The sequence below is a fragment of the Porites lutea genome, chromosome 4, assembly GCF_958299795.1.
Source record: "Porites lutea chromosome 4, jaPorLute2.1, whole genome shotgun sequence".
NCBI classification, from domain to species: Eukaryota; Metazoa; Cnidaria; class Anthozoa; order Scleractinia; family Poritidae; genus Porites; species Porites lutea.
In genome coordinates, this window is record NC_133204.1 from 37,976,665 (window position 1) to 37,989,622 (window position 12,958).

The 12,958-nt window shown below is 39.2% G+C and overlaps 1 protein-coding gene across 1 annotated transcript in view; it reads left to right on the forward strand.

Annotated features, from left to right (window-relative positions):
- The window catches only part of LOC140934632 (uncharacterized), a 29,913-nt gene extending 20,018 nt beyond the window's left edge, over positions 1-9,895 (forward strand). Inside the window, exons 12-20 of the mRNA XM_073384226.1 lie at positions 56-82; positions 1,173-1,362; positions 2,709-2,894; positions 3,435-3,513; positions 5,397-5,515; positions 5,594-5,746; positions 7,219-7,387; positions 8,260-8,453; positions 8,997-9,895. Coding sequence (XP_073240327.1) covers positions 56-82; positions 1,173-1,362; positions 2,709-2,894; positions 3,435-3,513; positions 5,397-5,515; positions 5,594-5,746; positions 7,219-7,387; positions 8,260-8,453; positions 8,997-9,314 — 1,435 coding nt within the window. The 3' untranslated portion in view covers positions 9,315-9,895. The remainder of the gene's footprint in view (positions 1-55; positions 83-1,172; positions 1,363-2,708; positions 2,895-3,434; positions 3,514-5,396; positions 5,516-5,593; positions 5,747-7,218; positions 7,388-8,259; positions 8,454-8,996) is intronic.
- The last annotated feature ends 3,063 nt before the right edge of the window (positions 9,896-12,958 follow it).

Genomic DNA, 12,958 nt, shown 5'->3' on the forward strand with positions numbered 1-12,958 from the left:
TAAATCGGCATGTTCTCTCACTTGTAACATTTATGACGCGTTATTGCTTTTTCAGGGCATGTGATGACGATGGATATGTTTGGTGAGTCTATTTTACTATCATGAAATTACGCGGTGTTTACCCTCACTCTTTTGGTCTTTTCTTTCCTAAGTTCGGATACAATTCAAGTACAATATTTCTAAAATCAGTGTGCTTAGCAATGACACTGCTCCATTAAAGACAATGGGCTCAAAAGGGTATGATAAGAAGGTCTAATCAATTTTTAGTCTGCAAAACAGCCCGTACTTTTGAGTGGGCCAAGAATCTCACACTGGTGCTTCGCGCCTAAAGAAGACGGTTTTAGGAAAAAACAAACATTATGATGAGAAAATGGAATCATAATGTCATTTTATTTAGAGGCATTTCCCGTTTCTTATCAGCAGTGTGCACGCGGTGGTTCCCTGGCCATCAGGAGATCGAACGTGTTTAGTTCTGTATAAAAGACTTGTTATATGTTTTGCGCGGCCCTTCCAGCTATTGCCGTCAGCCTGTACTGACATCCCTTTGACGCTTAGTAGAATTTTTTCAGACAAGTTTCTTTTTATTTTTAATCATTCTTTGTTAAGAGAGTTGTGGCTACACATACGGTTACCCGAACACCTCGTGTTTTAATCTTGGGGTACTCTTTTATTCGACGCCTGCAGAAGTTCATTGAACATCATATCGGTTACCTTGATTTATCCCTACAAATTACAGCTCCTGCAGATATAACTTGGCATGGCATTGGTTGGTGTACAGTAACAAAAACGATCAAATTTTATCTGCACGTAGTTCGATCTAAACGCCACGACATAGTTATCGTGCAACTTGGTAGTAATGATCTACCATTTCAGTCTCCTCTACAAGGTGGCTCAGAAAAAAACGACTGCTTTTCCGTCTAAGGTTATGTTCAGACTATACTGGATACCTTTTCGTGCCGACATCAATAACTGTATGGTATAGTATGAACACCTATCGGATATTTCAGGTCGGCTCGTCGCAGCTTCGCTCCGTTACAAAAATCGAACCGACAACACCGTTCTTATGTGTGAACAGAAGCACTGTCCGGTATGGTTTTCGCGCCGGCGCAAACGATATCCGGTATGGTGTGAACATACTAGCCTAATCGAATTCTTATAATGTCTGTTTTCAGTTTGGAAAAAATGACACCGCACCTCGCTTTTTCTCTACTGGGCGTTACGGGGCTTGACCAATTTGAGACAGTTGACCGTTCAAGCGAGGTGGTGGCCAAGTTGCTGTACGCCATCTTTCTCATCATGGGAGTTATCCTACTTATTAATATGATGATTGCGCTACTCTCCAACACTTATCAACATGTTCAGGTACTAGCTGAAAAACTCAAGAAAAGCTCAAGGACGCAAACGAAAAACTGATCATGATTAATGTGTCATTTGTCCAGCTGCCGGTAATGGGGCGTTCCTGCCATCCGGGATATTATATGTGTATTTTTAAGACATGAAAGCGAGGCACAAAGCCTCTCTGCTCCCTGCAACAAGAAAGTTAGAAAACATTTTTCCCTTCTTTCTCTCCCCTTTTGCTCCATTTTCATCTCCCGGATGGCGGGTGTGCCCTCACCTTTGCTGGGATAATCTTCTTATGCATCCGGATTTTCCCAACGGCCACTCTTGTGGTCAAATTCATCCCAAACTGGAATTGTTATCATTTGGCCGCCAAAAGCAATAACTGACTCAATAATTACCATCTAAAGGACCGTGATGCATAAAAAGTATAAACAGAAGTAGCAAAAAATACTTCAGACGCTGTAATTATTGAAAGATTTCTTCTTTTGTTGCTTACTGCTATTTAGATATCAGGAGACAAGCAGGTTTCTACAAAGAGACAGCTTAAACTTTTTTTTTTCACTACCTGATCCAATATCTCCTATTTTTTTTCTCTCTCTACGCAGTGTATTTCAAAAGTCACTTTTGTAATGTAGCACTAACATTTAATTGTATACAACCCTTCAATCGTACCAAACATTGATAAAAAAGACTAAGTTTTATTTTCACTTTATTTTCACGCATCATATTCTACGTACTCGCCTGAATTTCAACCGATCCAATGCCAGCTTCACCACGTTAACATCACACTACGGTTACTTTCTTTGTTCTACTGGCATAGTTATGCTGACATAGACACGTTTATTGATGAAATTTAAAAAGAAGTTCCTGTAAAATGTCTTTGTTCGTTATATATGTATGTGTAACTAGGTGGCATTCTAGGATAAAATGTATTAGTAAAATCCAACTAGTGGTCTATTATCAATGCTGCTTTCTGATTGGGTGAGCTCTTACTAGAATATATGTTATAGCCCACCAGTAACGAAAAGCGCCGGCTTTGAAAACCAAAACAATGGCGGCTGAATCGCGGTTTACAAGCTAAAGTTGTCTTGTCTCGATATTTTTGACCAACTAGTTGGATTTTACTAAAACAGATATTCCTCTCGCCCTCATGGCCTCTGAGTAAATAGCCCATTCGGCCCTCCGCCTCGTGGGCTAGTGACTCAGAACCCATTCTGGCTCGAGGAACAATAGTTAAATAATATGTAGCATCCCGACACTTCCTTTGCTAAATTTAGGTAGTATAAATATATTATCAGTAACTATTATTATTTCTTATGCGGTTTATAAAGTTGCTTGTTGTTGTTGTTGTTGTTTGTTTGTTTTAGGATCACTCGCAGAGCGAGTGGTGTTTTAAGAAAGCCATTACAATGAGGACTTACAGCTCATACCACCCCGTTCCAGTTCCTTTCAACCTATTATCTATTCCATTTATGGTAATATGGAAATTGTGCCAAAAATGTGTGGCCGAAAAATATCGATTTACTCAATCGGGCTGTGATGAGAGCGGAAAGGTGAGGTGTATAATATTTGTTGTTATATGCCTGGAAATGTCTTCCCAACAGCGCGCGCTTTTATTGATTACTTCGAGGACACATGACATCTAATATTAAATAAAACCGTTTCCCGCCAAAATCTCTGAGAGGGCAACACTGTAAAATATAAGACGTCAGAGGGTAATTGTGCACTGTAACCCGCGATTTTTGACGGACGACCGCTGTTACAGCGAGGTTTAGTGAATTCCCCTCTTCAAAATGTCCCGCCTCGGGAAAAATTGAGATTACTAAGTATTTGTTCCATCTTATTTTTGCCCTTTTTCCGATATACTTTTCTACTCCGTTACTTTCTCAATTATTATTTCTTCCTTTGTTATCTTGTGTGAAGGTGAATAAATAAAGGCTGTTTGTAAAATAGTATCTTGAAAAACATAACGCCCAATTTTCAGTAATTCTGAACATCGCCCCAATTTAAGGTACTCGTTATCACGACCATACCCCTTGGGTATAAAAGGGTCGAAAAAAATAACTACTAGCTACTTTTTTTAACCATAACAGAAAGCTGCACTGGATCTGTTGGTAAAGAGATTAAAGCGGATCTACTTTGCAACACATGGCTTTTCTTTTCCGCTCACAGGTTGGATGTAGTTTTTCACCTTATCATTAGGGACCTTGAGCATCGACAACGAACTGCACCGTGAAACGACTGGGTCGAGAACGTCGTTCACGGTGGGAAAATTCGAGTATTAAGCGCTCGCTTGCTGACGACGAGTTTCCCATGTAAACAAAGGAAATGCAAATGATCGAAGTGTTCAAAATGTCTTTTCACGGTCTTCCCTGAACGTTTCGTAGCGCTTTGCCTATGTTCCTCTCGAGCTGCTCCTTCTTCCTTTTCTTTGTTCTTTACCTCGGAGCTTTTTTCGTCGGCCAACTTCTCCTGTCAATTATATCTTCGAGAGCTTGGTCTAGTTCGGTCTTCCAGTGGCATTTTCCTCTTGGTGTATTTTCGCTTTATACTTGGTAATCAGCAAGGTCTGTCTGTCTCTTATGGATCTTTTATTGACTTTGAATTTCGGATGATCTAGGCCACTCAGGTTTACAGCTATCTGGCAACATACATCTTCCCTTTCCTTGCTTCTATACGGATGTTGGTAGGGTTCCATGAGCTAACACTTCTCGGCATAGCACCAAGTCATGTTTGTCTGACCACTCCATCTCCTTCACAGAAAAATAGAACCAAAGGTTACTAATTTTTGGAGACAAGGCACTACAGTTCTTCAAGAAAAAAGGGCGGAACAGGTTATGATTTAGCATCTTTTTGACCGGTAAACCTTTTTGCCTCGCGAAACTGAGCTGGAAAACACAAACAAGAAAGTTTCAATGCGACTCGCTGGTGCTTGTTTACGAAGACCGATATCAATCGATTTTCTGATGTGTTAGTACAAAAATACAAAGAACAAATAAGTTGAAAGTCGAATCACTGCTGGACGCCAAACCATGGGTTTTCGCATTCTCGATAGCATCTGGACGACGAGCCGAGCATGTGCAGTAGCGTTCAACTCGCCTCGGCCACTTTTGGTAGGTCGTCGTCAATGCTTAAGGTCCCTATTAACTCGCCCTGTTATTAGTTAGACCCTTACTCGAAATCTTTAAGCCCATTTTCCATGATATAATTACTCCTTCTTAGCAGAAATGTACTGACTTTAGCGAGTCGCTTTGACAGACTCGCATGTTGTTTTTAGGTTGTGTTGTCTTGGGTATGGTCTTTCTATAGAGTACTAAAGTGTGACGTCATAAAAATGAAATTTCTGAAATTATGAGATTTGTCAGGATATTCTGCAAGAACAATGTCCAAGAGGCCTACTTGCCAAAAATGAGCATTTCGGGGCAAATTGTATCTGAGATCGTAGCCCAGTTATGCTTAGAAAACTCCTTACAAACCCTTCTAAATTTTTTTCGGGTCGACCCCAAAAAAATTAGTAGGGTTTTTATGGGGTTTTCTGAGTATAACCGGCTAACATCATCATTCATCCACTCATGTCTATTTTAGCTGAGAAATTGTGTTCAAAATTACGTGTTTTTGGAAAAGAATTAGATAATCAACAGTTCCTAAAAGTCGTATTTCTCCTCAAACGTGGGATTGTGTTGTTTTAAGGGGCAAAAATTCTTGCGGTAATTCTCTTCCCTCTGGAGCGTTGTCTAAGACGAAAAACCTCAATCTTACAGTCTCTAAGAGTTCAATGTACACGTTAGTAGAAATCCAAAGCTGATCCCGTATAACTAAATGTCGTGATAGGTCTACCCACTCTATCATATACTGAAATATACCTGACGACAGAAAAAGGTAGGGCGGAGCCTTCCCTTTACATTAAGTGGGGTACCCCAGAGGAAGGCTGAAAAATGGCTACAGACTAAAGGCTTCATAACTAACCCAAATAGTGGCTTAGAATCCTTCAACGTCAAATGTTAAAGGTTCGATAGAGCTGCTGGAAATGACCATGTTAATCTTTGTCATCCTAGACGAGAACAAAATGGACAAACTGCTAAAAGAAACTGACGGCAACCGAAGACTGGCAAATAGCATCGTCCAACGAGTGTTCGCACCACAAGACAAATGTTTCATGATCAAAGGCCCGACCGTAAGATTTGTTGAAATTATTTTCCTTCTTTACAGGATCTGTTTTATTAGTTATTTACAGTCTTCTGTTTTCATTTAGGCGTGGGAATCCCTTGGTATTGAAATTAAAGACTGTCTGTTAAGATATGAGGGTGCTGATTCTTGCGCGGAATGCAAAGAAAAAGAAAAAACTGAGAAAATTCATGGAGCGAGGCATTTGATGCCTTTCACACGAGAAACACCGCGCATTGAGGTAAGGAAAGCGGTAAGATTGTGAAGATTTTGTTAATTAAAAACTTGGTCCATTATCCTACGAAAGACTTTGAATTTGTTGGTCAATTTTGGAACGTAACAGCTGCAACTTTCTCGATATTCAAGACAATGAGTAAATTTGAACAGGATAATCCTGTTCAAATTTTTTGATCAATTTTGGAACAGTTACAGCTTTCTCGATATTCAGGACTATGAGTAAATTTGAACAGGATAATCCTCTAAAAGTATCCGGCAAATTCGCAAAGAAATGATTTGTTTTAAAGAGAAACTCAGTAGGGTATAAGCCGCCAAATGTCAGTTCATGGGAGTCATTCATAATCCGTGACATGACTGGAACAAGATGACTGTGTACTGCGCTTTTCAAAAACACGCATATTCCGAAGTTCAAAAGCCAACTGGCGTTTGCGTTTTTCGCTGTCGTCAATCATTTTCGCGGACCTCGTAGGAAACAAATGTCTACTTCAACAGCTTCAAAAGGTCATGGTTTGTGATTTCTGATTGGTGGATTTCGATCCCGGTTTTGTGTGTTTCTGTGTTTCAAGGTTTGTTGCTTGTGATCGTAATTATGAGTGACGGCAGCGAAAAACGCAGTTGTGAAGGCGGCTTTTAAACTTCAGAGTTTGCGTGTTTTTGAAAAGCGCAATAAGGGTTTCCAGTTTTATTTTCCAGTCTCTTTTTCCGTTGTTACTGTTTACTTGATAAGTTAAACAACACATTAACAGCAAAGAATTTTCTTTCCAAAAGGGGCTCTCATCGAACTCATGGACAATGAGCTTTATCGATTAGCCATGGGAATTTTAATGGGTGAATAACTTTTGGGAGAACTCAGTTGGGTTAAGGGGTCTGTTTTTTGCTTTAAAGGATATTTTTGGCGATTTAACAACTTTTCAAAAGTTCCCCATTTTTATTTGGGGAGAAAATTTGCTCTTCCAGAAAGTCTGTTTTCGTTTCCCCTGCTGGCATGTGTTTTCTGAGCGCTCGTCGATGTAGAGCAGGCTTTGCCTAGTCCCTAGGCCTCATTATTCCGCTCGGCCAAAGTATCTCGGGTCACGTGGTCCAAGAGAAAATATGAGGCCTAGACAACAATCTTCAAAAGTGAGAGACAGCTCATGCTGTGTGGTTTACAAGACCAGAGTTTCTCATTTCAAGGTTAAAAATACACCGCTAAAAGTCGATCCCGCAAATATCCAAAAGGGTTTTTTTTAAAAAAAAGAACATAATTTCGTGCTGTTTACAATATCGACAACATCTTGAATTTCAAAAAGCAACGCACGTATGCACGTTCTGTTTTTGTCTAGGCGTTTCCCGCCCGGGAATAGGCAAGAGCAGGCTTATGGTCGAGTGGCTTTCATTTTTTATTATTATTATTTGATAGCGTCAAAACATTCAAGAACTTGCTCCTTAATATAATGAAAAGTGAACTCAGCTAAAATTGAGCTTATTTAACTTCAGGTGTTGATTCAAGAAATTGGTGAACGGTGCATTTTAGCCGTCGGTGCAGTGTTTAAATCTTACAACTGTCATCAAATGCCTGGAAAGGAGGGAGGAACAGTTGGCTATCGTGTGGAAGATGGGAAACTATTCAAGCCTGGCTGTGAAAAACTGGGGGAAGAAATTCCAGGTAATTGATGGGTGATAACAGTCTCGTTCTTAGGCACTCTCTTGTCCCCGTCACCCAGAGTGAGAGAGTGAGAGACGGAAATGCAAGGGACCTGGACACATGGTTGGGTTGATAGGTAGTGATTTAGGATTCTAAATTGCTGGTTTTCAGTCTAACTCACGGCCGCCATGCTGGAGGGCAAACACGTTTCCCCTTCACTATGAACTACACTCTTTTGTATGCAAATTCTACCAATTTTGTTTAGCTCTCATATCGGAAAAGGGCATTATAAAAGGCTATTTTATGCCAGGAACGTAAAGTAATAAATTCGTCTACACGCATTCAAATTCTGAGACGTTAAAATCATCTGGTGTAAAAACGGGATGCATAAAAGCAGGCGACAACAGTTAAAAGGCGAGTTATTTGGAAAAAAGACAAACAGTGACTCTTCCCAGTCGTTTCTATTCGAGTTGAGCATGAATACGTCCCAGTTTACGGCGTCCCATTTTTATGCTAGACAAGTTTAATGTCTGAGACGTTAAAATCATTTGTTAAGTGCGTCGTTTGGACGCATTTAGCAGAAGACGTGAAAGTCGTCAGATGTTAAATGCGCCTGTCTTATCTACCGCTTTTATGCTAGACGTTTAAGTCGTTTTAAGACCACTTTAACGTCTCCAGCATAAAAATGGCCTATGCTTGCAGGCTCCATTTCCCCGTCTCTCCACAATCCATACGCGGTTTTTTGCGCAGCTTTTCTAAGTCGGCTCTTCCTACTATTTTGGAGCGTGGAACAGACTTAACCTCGCCTACAGATACAAAGACATATATAGAGATCTAGGAGCTATAACGTGACAGGTCACTTGACAAATTCTCAATATTTTGGTCGTTTTCAGACGCCATGGCCAGACGTGGTGATCTCATCGCCTGTGAGGTGCTTTTCGATGGTGCAACCGATGACACCATTCCAGTTGTGTTCTTCTTGAACGGTAGAGAGATTGCACGTGCTTCGATGATGTGCGCCGCTGGACAAGCGAGACCATTTCCATACATTTCAATGGGGATAAAAGGGATTCAAGTTCTTGCCCAGGTACGTTAGTTTCCTTTATTGTCCTTCTTATATATCTTAATATTTCAAAGTTGATTTTTCTGGCTTAAAGATGAAATGTCTAAAATTTCATCATAATCTATCTGAGATTAGAAAACCTTTGTGTTCGTATTCTACTACAAAACCTGCATTCTGATTAGTCGTGACTGCAGAGTGGGGGTCGGGGGTTCGATTCCTGGGGCCGGATCAATACTCAACCTTCGCGTGGACCTGATGACCGCGAAAAATGGCGGTCCCGTCTGTAGTTGGAGAAAATAGTGTGCCGAATGTACTTTCGTTCTAAGTACATTGACACTCAAATAAAGTGCTTTTTTTTGACATGGGTGCTGAATAGATTTACTAATTAATAATTAAAAGGCTGACTCTCCATTTCCATCGATTTTGAAAATTAACAACTAAAATTTAGTAAAAGAAGAGGACTATCGTCGTGTCATCCCGCTTTAGACGAGAAATTCTCTATTTGACGCCACAAGTAAACAGTTGAGCCATAAATGAATAAAACCATAAATCATTTTGTTAATTTAGATCTGTCCACGTGACAGTGGTATGAGACCAGTATCTGCAGCAGCTCTTGCGGGGTCAGAACGCTACTCGTCCCTCATTGTACAAGAACAGTACATCAAGTCAAGGGAAGACATGGAGGCAATGGAAAGAGGGAGAAGAGCACAGGCCAAGGAGTTTCAAGAAAAACTCGATAATCAGTGGAAAATCTTGACCGAGATGTCGACACAAATTCAAAATCTCGTAATGATTTCTGGTCCGAAAGAGTCAGTGCAAGAAAGAGCTGATGGTGATGTTTTTGTAGGCTCTGAGGAAAGAGTGGAAACTGAGTCTGTTTTGTGATTATTACAAAATCATCTTAGACAGTGCATGGTCTCACTAATGCTGATCTTCTCTTCAAGTATTTTAAAACTAAAATTTAACAAGTTAAAACAAATTGTCTTTACCCGTGTAAATGTAACGTAAACATGGCGTAACGTAAACAAGCTCTCATTTACACAAAAGCTGAATTCTACCTGATTATTATAGGAAAACAAGCGGCTCCACCGAATTTTTAAACGACGAGGCATTTTCAAAAGAGTTGTTGATGTTTAATTATTCAAAGTGAAATTTGAACCGAACTTAGAATTCCTACATGAAGGAAAAAACCACTTTTAGATTTTTTAAACAAAATTTTTTTTACAGTGTTACGAACTCAACCGAAGCCTTCCACAAATAGTCCAGCCAATTCAATCACAGGTTATATTCACAACAAAGGAGTCTGAGCTTTGGTGACTATTAACCAATCAAATATGAGAACATTTTTGTTTTTAATTTTCAAAGTATTGGTGGCTCCGCGTAAGCTCGTTGCACTGCAGTTGGTGAACTTGTAAATCTGTATGTCGGTACCCATGACTGAAAGAAAATGTAAAGCCTGCGTGGCAAGCGTTTCAAGGGTATGGGCGGAGGTAAGTGATACACTAGGCGCGCTACGTGAAGTCCTTTTTTTTACCGATCAACCTTTGTCCCTTCGCCTGTAGTTTATACCATATTACATCAGTTCAAATAGGAGGTGGATTTTACTATGTCCAGCGAGAAAACCACAATGAACTTTTAAGATTTTTGAGGGAAAGATCTCTAAAGTTCATTAACTTAGGGAAATAATAAAAATAATTCGAACGAGGGACTGAAGATGAGACTCGAGAACAATTAGATTTTCTAAGCAAGAGATCAGTTTAGTCAATACCGTTTTAAACCAAGTTGAATCTCATTATAAAGTTCAGTTAAAACGGAGGATATTTAGCGCGAAACAGAGTTAAAGGGCTGTAAAGTTCCTAACACCAAATCAGTATATGCACTATTGCGTTGTTTTCCGGTGTAAAGGCTACTATGTTATTGTTTAAGAGCTAGGGCTAATTTTGTTCGATGTGATGCCTCATTAACGACCTCCTATAGACTTGGCATAGGGAACACCTTAGGACAGAACTGAAAAAAACTATTTGTTTTCAACGCGAGTCAGTAATTTTGAGTTGGTAAAACAGTGTTTTTCTGGTCTGTACAATATATATGCCTTCTTGACTCATATGATTATGTTCACTTCGATATTTCGTTTCAGAAATGGGATAAAATTGCGGTTTTGTTGAATAAAATGAAAAAACCTCGTTGAAATGACCTCTCGGCCGCGACGCTGTTGTCCGGCCTACTTGAGATTAGTGTACAGCCACTTATGTAATGGTTTGATGTTTGATGAACTACTTTTTAAAGCTTCAGGAACATCGGCTATTTTCTAAAAGTTGTTAGGATAATATAACTACGCCATTCCAATCAGGAGGTGCTTCCTATTTAACGTGGCTATTTATAACTGAGCGAGAATATAACCTTCCACAGAATAATTATTTCATAAGCACTCAACTTGACAACACGTCTGTGATACAACCAGTTGTTTATTCCTACAATAATGTTTTTTCAGCATCGGATTGTCACCCCCACTTTTGGTGTAACCCCCCCCCCCCCCCCCCAACATGACTTTTTTTTGTCTTTGTTGTTCATCATCATCATCATCATCAATCTTTATTTATACACGAAATCGTATCATTTTACATGGTCTTCCTAGGAATCGTGTTTAAAACTAGACTAAAATACTAAGACTAAAAGACTAAGGAACTATTGACTATAATGTTAAAAATACAAAAACTTACATTATGGATAATAAGAGTTACAATGGGTCATGGTGTATTAGAAAAATCTTTCCCATGAATTGAAGTTTTAAAAACATTTAAACTAGGCAGTTTTCTAATCTCTGAGGGAATCTTGTTCCACAGAACAGATCCTCTGTAGTGTAGGCTCCTTTTTGCAGACTCAGTTTTGGGTCTGGGGATATAATAATTTAACTCAGAATTTCTAAGATTGTGTGAATGTACATTTGAGGTGTTGGTAAAGATCCGCCTCAGATACGATGGGGAAAGATTATTATGGATTTTATACATTGTCACAGCCAACTGTTTAAGTCTTGCATATTCTAGCCTTTCCCAGCCAAGCTCATCCAACAAAACACTTGAGCGAACGTCATAGTTAGAAAAGGTGAGAATTCTAGCAGCCCTATTCTGCAGCTTTTGAAGTTTGTCTGCTAGTCCCTTATTGATATTACCCCAAACGGCACCACAGTAATTAAAATATGGCATTACCAGTGCATTGTACATGTTCACTCTAGTATCAAATGGTATAAAATGACTTACACGCCTTAAGATATACCAGCGGATATTTTCTTTGAAATGGTATGAATGTGTGGGCGCCAGTTCAAAGATTCATCAATTTGAACTCCAAGGGATTTATGTTTAATTACTCTTTCTAAGGGTGTATTATTGACTTTGACTGTGAAGTCACTGTTTATTTGGGATAACTTAAATTGGCTCCCTATAAGCATGTATTTAGTCTTCTTAACATTTAAAGTTAATTTGTTTGCTGACAGCCATGACTGGATTAAATTCATATCATAATTCATTTTATGTTCAAGGACACATGGGTCTTCTGCAGATGTGGTAAGGGTAGTATCATCTGCATACATTCTGGGTTTTGAAAACAAATTACATGAAGGGAGATCATTAATATAAATAGTGAATAAGAGAGGGCCTAAAATAGACCCCTGTGGAATACCACATGTTATATTACAGAAATCAGATTGAACTCCATCAATGAACGTTTGTTGCTTTCGGTCAGATAGATAGGACTGGAACCAGTTAAGGGATTGAGAGTAGAGTTTAAGCTTTCCCAGAAGGATAGCATGATCCATGGTATCAAAAGCTTTTTTCAAGTCCAGGAATATCACACCATTTAAGAGACGGTCGTCAATATTCCATAGCCATTCATTCGTAGCCTCAAGTAAAGCTGTTTCAGTGGAAAACATAGGTCTGAAGCCAGATTGTGATTCAGTTAACAAGTTATTATTATTTAAATATTCATATAATTGATTAAAAACAACTCTTTCAATTAATTTACTTACTACAGGCAGAACTGAGATAGGTCTGTAGTTGTTAGGATCAGTCCTGAGGTCTTCTTTAAATATTGGCGAAACTCTAGCTCGTTTCCAAGCATTTGGAAATATTCCAGTGGTAATTGACTGATTTATTATAAAAGTTAGACTGCGAGTAACTATGGCAGACGCTTCTTTCAGGAGACGTGCTGAGATGTTATCAAGACCACCGGCTTTATTACTCGGTATTTTCTGAATTAAATTGAAGACCTCCTGGCATGATACTTTTGCCAAATTAAAAATGTGTTCTGCGGGGGTAACATAATCAGTAAAATTACTGGATGTATCTTTAATTTGAGAGGCTAAGGAAGGTCCTATTTTGGAGAAATGTGTGTTGAGTATATTACTGATTTCAATGGGGTCAGTATTTACAGTATCCCCAGTGTCCAGCTGAGTTATCTTATTAAATTTAGGTTCATTTGTTGATGATGCATGCTGTTCTTGACACAAACTATTGGAGGAGCAAATCAGCATAGGC